This window comes from Populus nigra, chromosome 17 (genome assembly GCF_951802175.1).
Source record: "Populus nigra chromosome 17, ddPopNigr1.1, whole genome shotgun sequence".
NCBI lineage: Eukaryota > Viridiplantae > Streptophyta > Magnoliopsida > Malpighiales > Salicaceae > Populus > Populus nigra.
Window position 1 is genome coordinate 12,545,772 of NC_084868.1, and position 13,844 is coordinate 12,559,615.

At 37.1% G+C, this 13,844-nt stretch overlaps 2 protein-coding genes across 5 annotated transcripts; both read left to right on the top strand.

Annotated features, from left to right (window-relative positions):
• The first annotated feature begins 1,125 nt into the window (after positions 1-1,125).
• LOC133677160 (pentatricopeptide repeat-containing protein At3g56550) lies at positions 1,126-3,581 on the top strand. The gene has a single exon (XM_062099015.1). It carries the CDS (start codon positions 1,273-1,275, stop codon positions 3,025-3,027), a length of 1,755 nt encoding a protein of 584 aa, XP_061954999.1. The 5' UTR covers positions 1,126-1,272; the 3' UTR covers positions 3,028-3,581.
• A 5,431-nt stretch (positions 3,582-9,012) lies between these two features.
• LOC133677378 (probable E3 ubiquitin-protein ligase RHC1A) lies at positions 9,013-11,233 on the top strand. Of its 4 annotated transcripts, none has more exons than XM_062099399.1 (2): positions 9,013-9,268; positions 9,964-11,233. In XM_062099399.1, exon 2 carries the CDS (start codon positions 10,064-10,066, stop codon positions 10,988-10,990), a length of 927 nt encoding a protein of 308 aa, XP_061955383.1. In that variant the 5' UTR covers positions 9,013-9,268; positions 9,964-10,063; the 3' UTR covers positions 10,991-11,233. The 4 variants fall into 4 exon arrangements, with proteins under 4 accessions (XP_061955383.1, XP_061955384.1, XP_061955385.1 ...); XM_062099400.1 differs by having other exon boundaries at positions 9,013-9,248; positions 9,960-11,233; XM_062099401.1 differs by having other exon boundaries at positions 9,013-9,248.
• Positions 11,234-13,844: the final 2,611 nt, after the last annotated feature.

A 13,844-nucleotide genomic window follows, 5' to 3' on the forward strand; every position in this document is an offset into this window, starting at 1 on the left:
AAATGGAATCTTCTTGTCTTCCCTTTTAGGCACAGAAGCTCAAGGGTACTTATGATACTAATCTTACCTTGAAGATCATATGTACACGTAAATCCCTGGATATACAAAGATAAAGGTAAACCAGAGCTTGCTGTTCAGACCCAAGAAGGGAAAATATTGATTCACAAGCAACGAGTGCAGCATAAGAATACAAAAGGCACAATATTATGTCGTGAAGACGATGTGATTGCTCTTTTGGCCACATGATTGCTCCTATACAGCATGGTTTTCGTTTCAAATATGATCCAGCAACATGATTGATGCAAGAAAGCTAGTCTGGGGAAAATATTTATGGAGTACTCTTGTTGTACTCTTCCCTCCTACGACAGTTTAAAACCCCGGTTCTGATAATTATATGTTTTTTTAAATATGTTTCTTGTTTGAAAATATTAACAGAAAAGGAAAAGTACCATTGTTTCATTTATTATTTTCTTCTTTTAATGTTGACCCAACAAGTTTTAAATTGAGTCTTGACCGGATCAGTAGACTCTTACAAATCTAATTGGGTCAATTAAATTTTACCAATCAATCTATTAAATGAAGCTAAATTTAATAGTTATGATTTTTATTTTTAAAAAAAAAAACAAAGCAAAAAGCCTTCGTAATTTAAAAGAAAATAATATTTTTATAAAACTCGGATTGGCATGACAAGTCAACCCAGGACTTGACCAATCAAAAACTTGAATTGATCTAGTTGAATAAAAATAAAAGAAGTTTGAATCAAACTGACCTAATAAAAACTTGAGTCGATTCAAGATCCATGTAAAACTCGATCATCAACTTATTGACCTATGTAATAAAAAAAATTAATCAACACAGCATCAGTTTAGTTATTTAAAAAATATATATAAAGCTAACTAGGCTTGAATCTTCTAATTCATGACTCAAATTTTATCCGGACTGACCCAGATCGGATTTCAAACCTCTTGAAAATTGGTGTCGTTCAACTAGAACTCAATAATAAATCGAGGTTTGAACTTGGTTCTTGTTTTTTCGGGCCTCCTCTTGCGTGAACATGTATGGCTTAAAAGTTAGTTTGCACTCAATCTATATGAAACATGGCCTAAAAAGCCCAATAACGAAACATCTTCACCACACACGAAGGGCCTAGCCAGTAGCCACCCCCAGTCCACCACCACTCTGATTCAGTAAACCGATCACTTCTAGAGAAAAATTATACCCCTTATTAGGCACCAGCAGAGATTGTTCCATAGCGACAATCCTCTTAGCAACATGATGGTTTTGGAGACATCAAAAGCCAATGCCATTCTTACAGTCTTACAAGGATGCAATAATTTGACAAGGCTTAAAAAAATCCAAGCTCATGTCATTGTTAACGGTCTTCAAAACCATCCCGCCATTTCTAACAGCATTTTGAATTTCTGTGCTGTTTCAATCTCAGGTTCATTACCCTATGCACAACACCTCTTTAAACACATTCTAAACCCACAAACTCAAGCTTGGAATTCTATCATCAGAGGATTTGCTCAAAGCCCATCTCCTGTTCAAGCCATTTTTTACTATAATCGCATGCTTTTTGACTCGGTTTCTGGTCCTGATACTTTCACTTTCTCTTTTACTCTCAAGGCATGTGAGAGAATTAAGGCCTTGAAGAAATGTGAAGAGGTTCATGGGTCTATAATAAGAACTGGGTATGAAAGAGATGTTGTTGTTTGCACTGGTCTTGTGAGGTGTTATAGGGGGAATGGGTGTGTTGAGATTGCAAGAATGGTTTTTGATAATATGCCTGAAAGAGATTTGGTTGCGTGGAATGCGATGATTTCGTGTTATTCGCAGGCGGGTTATCACCAGGAAGCGTTGAGAATTTATGATTATATGAGAAATGAGAACGTGGGTGTTGATGGGTTTACACTTGTTGGGTTGCTTTCGTCTTGCTCTCATGTGGGTGCTTTGAATTTGGGGGTTAAATTGCATAGGATTGCTAGTGAGAAAGGATTGTTGAGAAATGTGTTTGTTGGGAATGCGCTTATTGATATGTATGCTAAATGTGGTAACTTGGATGGTGCTCTTGAAGTCTTTAATGGGATGCCGCGGGACGTTTTTACTTGGAACTCTATGATTGTTGGGTTTGGAGTGCATGGTTTTGGTGATGAAGCTATTTATTTTTTCAATCAGATGTTGGAGGCAGGAGTGCGACCTAATTCAATTGCGTTTCTTGGTTTGTTGTGTGGATGTAGTCATCAAGGATTAGTTGAAGAGGGTGTTGAGTTTTTCCATCAAATGAGCTCTAAGTTCAATGTCAAGCCTGGAATTAAGCATTATGGATGCATGGTGGATATGTATGGACGTGCTGGGAAGCTTGAGAAGGCGCTTGAAATCATAGGTGATTCTCCATGGCAGGATGATCCGGTTTTGTGGCGAATTCTGCTTAGCTCTAGCAAGATTCACAAAAATGTAGTGATTGGGGAAATTGCTATGAGGAATCTGTCTCAGCTTGGGGCAGTAAATGCAGGGGATTGTGTACTACTTGCTACCATATATGCTGGAGCCAATGATGAACAAGGTGTTGCCAGAATGAGAAAACTAATAAAAAAGCAAGGAATAAAAACCACTCCTGGTTGGAGCTGGATTGAAGTTTCTGACCAGGTTCACAGATTTGTTGTGGATGATAAGTCACATCCTGATTCAGGAATGATTTATCAAAAATTGGAGGAAGTAACACATAAGGCTACCATGGCTGGTTATGTAGAAGACAAGTCTCAATTCATCTTTCATGGATCGTGCTCTGAGGAGTGTTTGGAGTCTTCCAGCACATATCATAGTGAGAAGCTGGCAATTGCTTTTGGTTTGGCGAAAACTCCTGAAGGAACAAGTCTTCGGATTGTGAAGAACTTGAGAGTCTGTAGAGATTGCCATGAATTTACAAAGTTTGTTTCTCGAGCATTCAATCGAGATATCATCGTTAGAGATCGACTTCGATTTCATCACTTTAAGGGTGGACTTTGTTCGTGTAGAGATTATTGGTAAAATCTGACATGGTGACAACAATTCGCCCGAACAAACATAAGATTTAGAAACTACAGCTAGAATTGCAACTGTTCTAGCAAGGCCTGTTCAGACACAGTGATGGTGCTGTACCAATAGATGTCCTCTGAAGTGTAATCATGATTAAAACCATGTTCAAGCCTGGTATTGGAAATAGCATCGTTGGCTGGTAATCCTGGCTGCTGTGGATGAAATTAGGAGGAATTTCCTTCTTGTGCTCAGTTAGTCGGTACTTGTATGTTTATTACACACTTCGACTTGAATTGGGCAATTTTGATAAATATGTTTTTTGGCACAAAACGAATAACAACCCAGAAACTATAACCTCAAGATTGAGGCATCAGCATCAGCATCAGCATCAGCATCAAGACAGCCTCGAAGTCCAGGAGGGAGCAAAAACCATTCCACAGAAACCTCCAGATAATTAAATAAGATACAGATTTTTGGAGTCTCAATTTACTTTCATCGTGTACTCAAGATCAATTTTTGAGATTTGCCTTTAAATTTGAAGACTCATTAACTTTCAGGAATTCAAATACGTGTTAATTTTATAATTAGATGAACCACTCAATTAACAGGCTGAAGCCTATTAGAGAGAGGCAATCTTTTGTGATTGGAAGTCGGCTGCAGCTCAGCTGATTTTCCACTCACTATGAGGACTATCACTCAGTTATGCCAGAACAGAAATAGGATCATTGAATCTAAGATTTATAGATAGTCCTACTCTTCAACAGCTTTGCATCGAGTGACTGCTCTTATGACTTGAACCTGCATTCTTGTGACCGCAAGTCCAATGCTTTCCCACAGCACCAAGCAATGGCCCATAGTTTACAACCCCCCGGTTCAAGAGTCCCATTTTTGGGTCATATCACCCCCAATCTGATTCCTCGAACAAAATATCATCTTCTTATAGTTACATCATAACTGAATCCTTATAGAGAATTCTCAGTTGATTGCAGGATAATTTAAATTGTATTTAGGGTCATGGTCATTCAGAAGTTAGCTCAGCAGCAAAACCGAAGTCATTGAAGATCTCCAATAAGTAAAGATCATGTGCCTCTGTTTTGGAGCATTTTTGTCAAGATCACCCTTTGAATTTGCAAGATTGCTGGTTTCATGCTGGTTATTCAAACTGGATATTACGGTTGTGTTTGGTCAGTGTCTGTTTTTTCAAATGAGGGATATAGAAACATGTTTTCTTGTCTTTTCTATCTCGAAACAATAATAAAACGTCATGTATGCACTTGTATTGTGTTTGAAAGTGTCTTTGCATGTTTTATATGTGATTTGTACGAGTCATAAGAAGATTGAACCATACAAAGTTCAAATATAAATATATAAAAGAAAATTAAATCATACACAGAATACATGGCTGAATGAAATTGAACTTCAACCACTACACATGCTTATGCAATGGGTGAAATTCACTCAAGTACATGAACGAAGGAGGGACTTGATTTGAGGATTTTAGAAGTGGTCGAACCACTCATTTAACAGGCTGAAGTCTATTAAAATCATCATAGTATTTCTTCCATACCAAGAAAGTGACATTGTTGGAAGCTATTTAATGCAAGGACAAAATATTTATTCATTATGGTTGCAGGTGAAATGATATCATGGGCAGTATTGGTAGCTTCTTCATTTGCAGCAATTCCATAATGCAGTGAAATACATGTTTGTGGATTCATCTATGAGTGTGTGAAAATGTAATATAAAACTGCTATTAAAACTTTATGGAATAATTTAAATTTTTAAGTTGAAATAATTATTTGATATAATATTAGAATTTTAATAATAAAACGGTTAGGAATTTAATTTCACCATCTTTGTTTTTTAATAAAAATTAAATATAAAATAATGATAAATACAAGTTTTAAGATCAAAATACAAGGAGAGAATTAGAAAGTAATATAAAAGCACCGGTAGACACATAATAACCACTTTTGGTAGGAGTATTATTGCATCATGCGGATTTCCTCCTTCGGAAACTGATTGTGTGGTGGATAGTGCATATTGGAGAAGGCAAAATGGAAGGCACTGCTGATAATAATAACTTGTCAGCTGCTGTGATTCCAGCAGTATGACCAGGTCTTTTCAAATTGGCATTTTCTGCTCTTTAATATAAGATCAAGCGAGGCACAAGCATCATTGATCTCACACATACGAATATGCTTCGTGATGGGTACTAGTACAATCAACAAAGAAACAGGAACTTTGATTCACAGGAGTTGCAAAATATTATGATAATTAGCACCTAATTGTCAAAGAATAAAAGATAAACAATCTGCAAATCTGTAATATATTAGGACTCAATCTTGGAAGAGAAAAGCAATGCAAAATCAACTTTGTTTACGCATTATGTAAGGCTGTGTGATGAGCAAAATTCTGACATTGTGTAAATCTTGCTAATTTCAAACGTGTGATCTTGTCTGTGTTCTTTGTTCATTTGTCCTTATTGTAGTTCAGCTAATAGATTAACCCTGCAACTTTTGTCACCGTAGGTTGATTTTGTATATCTCTATAATGAAAGAAATCTACAAGGGAATGATGGTAGAGTAACTTGTTTAATCTTGGAATGTTCTCCTGCTTAGCTTGGAAGCAGTTCTTTCACTTAATGTTTTAAGTTTTTCTTCTTCTTTGCTTTGTCTACCATGTCTGAGCTATCTGGTTTCCGAATATCACATTGAATTCAAAGAAATTACTCCCATAAATTAATTTAACTGGGAGTAGTCAAATGATAGGTGGAAGCAAAGGATCCTGCTAGTGGTCCTTCATATTATTACAATGAAAGCACTGGAAACAACCAGTGGGAAATGTCAAATGATACACCTTCAGTTACACACTCCATCTCCTTTACCTCTTTTAGAAGATTGGGTGGAGGCTTTGGACGAATCTACTGGTATGCCATATCAAGCACAGTAACATCTCCTCTCCTGTGTGAGGGAGTAGAATCTCGGTTTGCATCGACATCTTCCTCTCGCTCTAGATTGTTGCAGTGTTTTAATTTTATACAATTCAAGCTCTATCCCTTAGAGGTGAAGATGTAGACTGTTGATTCTGGTCAATATATGTCAAAGTAATGTGGCATTTCATTTGTTTTATGCTTCTCTGATTGTCAGGGTCCCCTATTCCAACAGCGGCCATACCCATCACCAGGGGCTGTTTTGCGAAAGAATGCCGAGGTTGCTTCACAAACCAAGATCTCTAGTTCTCGTTACACACCTATATCTAAGAGAGGAGATGATAGTGATGCTGAATGAGGTTCTGATGTAAACAGAGTTGATTTTATCCCTTCTTCCAGTGCAGCAGTACCGCATGTTCCCTGTGCATGGAGGAGTTTTCTTCTGCAACGTTATTGAAACAATCAAAGAAGTAACTGGGACTTTCTGCAAGGAGGCGTGTTGTATTTTTGACCAGATGATTGATAGTTTGCTACCTCCTAGCCATTGGGCTTTTCTTCAACAAACAAACCTTCTTTGATGGTTCAATTAAAATTGTCTCCGACACATGCAGGTAGAAAAGAGAGGGGAATGTCTTCAGTTTGACGTACATGCCTGAGTTCTACACAACATGTGTTGGACTAGAACTAGTTCGTGAACCAATTCCATACACTTTGCAGTTTATTCTGCTCTCGATTTTGGTTTAGACTATGTTGCAGGAATTCCTGTGCTGGTCTTGTAAAATCTCTCCCCTCGTATCTTATTAAACACATCCACATGTACGAGCAACCAATGGCAGTCTCATAGCAGGAGCTTAAAGAGTGTATTCTAGCAATGCCTATGGGGTTGGAGAAAGGTGGACGAAAACATTCATGCTAATAAGAGCATGTTTTCTCTTACAACTTTCTTTCCCTCTGCAATTATCATGGTTAAAGCATCACCAAGGTAAGGAGCCAAAGAACACAGCTCAGCCTACGCCCCATGCTAGCAAATGTTTGGACCAATTGGGTGTCGTAGTACTAGTTTTTCCTTTGCCTCTTGCTTAACTACAGTTCATATGGCAGACGTTGTTCATCATGGTGGGCCCTAAATGGCTAGTTTTCCAAGAACACATGATCATGCGAGCCTCTGGCCACCGGGACAGTGTGAGGGCTCAGTGATAATTCCCATTATGTCAGCGAAGGGAATTATTAAGCGAAGGCAATTCACAAATCTCTTTTTTGTCCTAGTAATTAACGCACACCAAAACAAAATATTCGCTCCATGCTTGGTAAGAAAGCAATTGAACAACTCATTAAAAAGCATTAAAAAAGAGTCATCAATTGAATGATTTTCAAACAAGCACTAGGGGTGAGATTACAATGAATAGTTATTAAATCTACCCGGTATAGATTAAGAACTGATCCAGGCTGAGTTTTATTTTAAATTGTTTTGAATATTGATGTGGTCAAATCTAAATGATTTTGTGGGTTAATCAGCAACTTAATTAACCTAGCTAAATTTATGTAAAACTTGTTGAGAATCTATTTAAAAAAATTTATTTATAATGATGTCATTTTACTTTTTGTATAAAATAACTATAGATATTGATATGGATTGATTTAGTCATAGTTTTTAAACCTAACTCGATCCAAGGCTCAGGTTCCGGGTTTTGACCGGGTCACCAGGTCGTTAGGATTATTTTTTAAAAAATCAAAACGACGTCGTTTTAGTAAAAAAAAAAGAGTCAATGAGTTGCAACCAGATTTTTGATCGGGTCTTATCAGGTCAACTAGGTCGTCGGGGCAACCCACTAGGCCAGCTGGGTCACTCCGGATTTTGTTTTTCCCTATTTTTTTTTAAACCTGATCCGGTTCTAGTCTCTGATATATTAGATCCCGGGTTGACCCGCCAGACCTACCCAGATTTCAAAACTATGAATTTAGCTACTCACAATTTAATCAACCAATCTAATAATCAAGTCTTAAACTGATTAAAACATGAAGCGAATCTAATTAGCCGGTTTTGAAATATATACAGCAACATGTTTCTTAACAGCATTGTATTCATAATTTTCAGTAAAAATAATTTTATTTATTAATAAAATATAAAAATTAATTTATTGAATAATATTAAATACTGAGAAATGAATGCAATTAGCGAGTTTTGCAAGAAATCAACTACGAGAAACTAATGTGGAAAACATAGCACTGTTCGTTTAGTAATTGGTAAATTAAAAATTAGTCCCTATAATTTAAAAAAATGAATTAAATGGTCCCTTTAGTTTCAAAAATAATTAATTAATCTTTATTTTTTAAAATCTATTTATAACTTGATCATTTTCACGCATTTTATAGTCCTTTACAAATTATTTCATTTTTTGGTGTTAAGAAATAGAAGATAAAAACAAATAATACAAAAACATTGAGAGAAAAGAAGTTTCTTTTTAAATAATAAAATATTAAATCAAGCATGAGCAATAATATAGTTACCATAATTTATCCAGGATTTGACTCGGTTAAGGATTTAGATTGCTAGGTCAACCAAAACAATATTGTTTTAATGATTTAAAAAAAAAGAAAACATCATCATTTAAAACAAAAAACAATTTTTAAAATTAATCTATTAAATCATTTGAATTTAACTAGATAAATATCCAAACTGATTCAATAACAACTTCAAACTGAGTTAAACATTAGATTAATAAGTTATCAAATCAACTTATAAGATGAATTCAAGTTTAACGACTATAATTGATGGTGATTAACAAATTAATTTATAAACTTTTAAATTAAAACTACTATTTAATTAATTTTATAAGAATAGAGTGATTAAGCTCGACAATAAGCCATTGTTTCATTAAGTTTACTATTTTTTATTTTAAATTATTTTTTATATTTTTAAATTATCTTAATATACTAATATTAAAAATAAATTTTTTAAAATAAAAATATATATTATTTAAAAAAAATTCCGAATAAAAAAAGCACCGTGAAAACAACTTCTGACCTGTATCGACCACTCTCCTAGAAGGGGTGGTGTTGACCCCGGTAAGATGGCACAAATTCCAAAGGTGCAGACAACAGGAGAGTTGAGGGACACTAACACTGTTGGCGTGCTACACACCACGCGTATTTTAGGATAAAACAACCCCACTTCCCTTCCATTTCTCCTGACCATTTTTCACCCGCTGCACACTCCACTGTAGTCAAGTCTCTTCTCTCTAGCACACACACAGAATCTACCGTCAGATCCAGACAGCCCCTTTTAATCTTTCCTGTTAAGGTAGCATAAAGTTTTGATCTGTAAGTAATTCTTGCTTTCTTTTCATATTTATGTATGAATGTATTTCTGTCAATTCTTCCTGTTTGATCTTGACATGTTTGTTTCCTTATTTGGGTTTGATCTGTTTTTTTATAAAATAAAAAAAATTGTGCGTTTTTGGAATTGGTTATTTTTTGTGATTGAATTTAGAAAACGAAGTAAAAATGGAGTCTTTCTTGTCTCCTGTTTGATTGAGTGATTGTGGCTTGTTAAGTAGATATAAAAATTATGCAAGAAAGAAACCTTTTTTTTTTCTGCCAATTCTGTTGTGGCGGATAGTTTATTGTATATCTGTATCTGGGTTCATTTTGTTTCTTTTTCTGGATATTTTAATTGAGTTTTTTGTAGACAATGGATTCATTGAAAAATTAGCATTCGATAGTGTGTTAGTGTGTGTATTGGTGTGTGCATGTCCAGCTGATAGAGATTGACTTTATTTGAGAGTTGATTTTAGCTCGATGAGAGGGTGCTTGTATAAGTTTGAGAAATTGATAGAATTTGATGTATTTTGCATAGTATTTTCTTAGCAAACATCACCTCGAGGTAAATGATTGAGTAGGAATGCAATTATTAGGTTTTTGGGTGAGACAATTTTCATATGGTGATTGAATATTTTGTCGGATTGCTTTGTAGATAATGAGTTTGTATTTAATGTGGTGGTTTACTTGTCAGGCAGTATGCTGTAGATAATTGTTAAAGTTTAGGTGCTTTGGGACTGGAACTGGGTTTTGTGCTGGGAACCTTTTCAGAGGAGGAAGAGTAGACAAGTGGAGAGGATGTCAAGCAGCAGAAATACCCACTGGTGTTACAGTTGCAGGCGGCCAGTTCGACTGCGTGGGCGAGATGCGGCTTGCCCGTACTGCAGTGGAGGATTTGTCCAAGAACTTGATGATATGCACCGCATCAGTCCATTGGATTTCTTTGGAATGGACAGTGATGATGATCGTGACCAGAGATTTGGGCTCATGGAAGCTTTCTCAGATTTTATGAGGCAGCGAATGGCAGATAGAAGCCATAATCATGATATTAGATCAAGATCAGATTCAGTTCCTGGACATAATCCAGGTTTTGGTCCTTTGTTGATCTTTGGTGGCCAAGTTCCTTTTAGGTTGTCTGGAAATGGTGGGTTTGAAGCTCTCTTTTCTGGTGCTCCTGGTGTTGCCTTTGCAAGGGGTAATGCTGGTGACTACTTTATAGGCCCTGGACTGGAAGAATTGTTCGAACAACTTTCAGCTAATGATCAGCGGGGCCCTCCCCCAGCTACCAGGTCATCAATTGATGCGATGCCTACTATTAAGATCACACAAAGGCATCTTCGCTCTGATTCGCACTGTCCAGTCTGCAAAGATAAATTTGAGCTGGGATCTGAAGCAAGGCAGATGCCGTGTGATCATTTATATCACTCAGATTGTATAATCCCATGGTTAGTCCAGCATAACTCGTGCCCTGTTTGTCGCCAGGAGCTACCCCCACAAGGATCAAGTAGCAGACACAGTTATCAAAGCTCAAGCTCTCGAAGCAGAAGCAGCAATTATAGTGGAAGGGAGAATAGCAGAGGAGGAAGACGCAATCCATTGTCTTATCTGTGGCCCTTCCGCTCATCTAATTCAAGCTCAAACCATGATGAGACTCCTGAAAGCAGCTCTCCTGCCATGCATGAAAACAACCCCCATATGGGGTATTCAGGATGGCCTTTTAACTAGGGTGTTAATATGTTTTAAACACGGTATGTTGTCATTGTCTAAATGAATCATGGTGCCTCCATTTATAGTTGACCATCTTGGAGTGAGTGGTTTGAGAATTGAGTCCTTGAAGTTACAAGCGTGGAGTCTGTTGTTTGAAAAGTAATTGAGGACCATTCATGTTTTCGCTGAAACTTTTACTGTAAATGACTTTTTAGCATTCTCCTCTTAATCACATGTGCTTACAACACACTCTGTTTATAATCTTGGTTGTGCCTGATGGTGGTACTGAATCTCCTTAGGTTTTTGCTCAAATAACTTGTCTCTTTTTGGTTGCCCCGCCTCTCTTGTTTCATCAAGCTGGCAATGGGATTGAAAGAAAACATTTTCTAAATCGAGGAAGAACGCGGATTGATTGTTGAACTAAAACTTGAAACTCAAGGGTTCTATAAGCATTGGACAAACGTAAATTTCATGCTAGTGGTTGTATGCAATATGTTTTTAATGACTGAGAGAGTTTTGTTTTTCAAGTTTCACGGTTTTTTATCCCTTCTTACAAACGGAACCCTATTTCAATTCTCAATGCATCTTATTTTGTTGGGTGAAAGGACAGAGAAATACCAACTTGGTAATACCAAGCTGCAAGAGAAGCACACCAAAAAGTAAAGGCTCGAAAGAGACTCGAATGAAGCTCTTTAACATTTTTTATTGATCCCACATTCAAAATCTTTCATGCATCCACAGACATCTTTCAAAAGAGTCACTAAATCAAGCTTAGTATATTACACCGACGACTATGGAGACCGCGAAAACTCCTCCTAGGTTCTGCTTGCTAATTTTACAAGTACAGATTCCAATCTTAAACAACAGCAAACAAGACGAAACTTCAGTTTCTAAAACCAAATAAAAAAAATTAGCAACTGGGTCATTTCCCTTTTGTTTATTCTCACTCGTCATGTAATCTCACATTCAACTTCTTCATTACTTTACTCTTTGTACCAACCTTAAATCACTCCCACAGGGTAAACAGCTCCATGCCCGCACTATCTCTTTGGGATTTCAAAATCATCTCATTCTGGTTTCCAAGTTTGTCCCTTTTTACTGATGCCCATATCGTCACTGTGAATTCAAATATTTTGAACCCTTTGCCTTGGAACTTGCTTCTTATCTCTATGGAGAGGATCTTTCAGCAGATAGAGAAATGGTACATAAAGGGGTTAGACCCGATAATCTCACTTATCTTCCAACTCAAGTGCCCCTTTTAACATTTCCTGTCTGTACGCACACTATAGCAGGAGCGTGCGTACAAACAGGAAATTCTTAAGGAGCAGTTGAGTTGCTTTCTCAGATGAGAAGGTGTGGCATTTATTTGAATCCAGCGGCAATGATTGTTAGTTTGGGTGCATGTTCACACATTGAAGCCACTAAGTTAGGAACAGTGATTCATGCTTCTGCCATTTCTTAGTTGTTTTGAGGGATTTGATACGTAAGAAATGCTGACATTTTATTTCAATCAATGGAAACCAAGAGTATAACTACTTGGAACTCCATGCTTTCTGCTTATACTAGCATGGACCGATCTGAGGAAGCCTCCTTCCAGTTCCAGGAGATGCTGTTTTCTGGGATTGAACCAAATTATGTGGCTATTGCAAGCATTCTTCCCCTTTGTGCCCGAGTGGTAAATTTATAACTGGTCACTATGGTGGCAGGTCTATGTGCTTGTAGCCGTTCTGGTCTAGTAGCTAAAGGAAACATGTTTGAAAAGATGTCAACTCTCTATGGTATAGTTCCTGGAGAGGAGCACTTTTCTTGCATGGTTGATCTCTTTCGGAGGGCTGGATTGTTAAATAAAGCAAAGTAATTAATCACCAGTATGCCTTACAGGCCAGACACTGCTATGTGGGGCACTCTTGTAGGAGCCTGCCTGATCCGTGGTAATACAGAGATAAGGGAATGGCAGCTGGGAAATGTTGGAAATGAAGCCTGAAAATCCAGTCTACTATGTGTTGACTGCTAATATGCATGCTGCTGCTTGTCGTTGGAAGAAGCTGGCAGAAGTAAGGACTTCTATGAGGGATTTAGGTCAAGGCCCCTGGATGTGCCTGGGTGATTGATGTCGGCTCTGAATTTCCCCCCTTTGTCGTTGTTGACATAACCAAAAATCAAATGATCTTTACGTATTGTTGGAGGGGTTGAGTAGTTGCTTATCTAATGAAAGCTGCTGGTTATGTTGCCGGAGAAAATCTTAGCTCCGAAGATAGGAGTATTGAAGGAAACAGAATGCTGCACATGTGAAATATTGTTTTGAAGTTGGTCTTAGCTCAAGTGCACCGGAACCTTGAACTGTCTTGTCTTTCTGATTTTTACTTGGAGGGAGAGTGCTCAAACGCAACCTGTTAATGCACTTTGAAGTATAATTGTCAGGCCAACACCAGATCAATTGTCAGGCCGACACCAGATCAATTGTTTTGATTTGATGAGTTTAATTTGATTTAAGACCTCTATTATTGGGTTGCTGGGTTAACCCACGAGTCACCAGATCAATGGTTAGGTCATGAGGTGGGGGCGATCCAAATTTAAAAATTAATAACTATGCATTGAACTTCTTTGGAACTACAGCATTTTTTACAAGGAAGGCTAAAGATTAATAATTAGATTCTCCTGCTATGTACTATGAAGTATCCATTTCTTTTCAACAGGTTTGATCGAGAGCTTATAGACGTCAATAACTCCACAAGGATCCGATTCAGTACGAACTACGAAGTAGACATTCTTTTTCTTTTTCCTTGTACTTGAAATGTTGCAAAATCATCACCCAGGATAATGGTAGATCAATAAAGACCTGGGGGGTTATTGTAAGCAACTCAAGGTGTAC

Coding starts and splice junctions, on each gene's coding strand:
- LOC133677160 (XM_062099015.1), top strand. CDS start 1,273: ATGATGGTTTTGGAGACATCAAAAGCCAATGCCATTCTTACAGTCTTA.
- LOC133677378 (XM_062099399.1), top strand. CDS start 10,064: ATGTCAAGCAGCAGAAATACCCACTGGTGTTACAGTTGCAGGCGGCCA.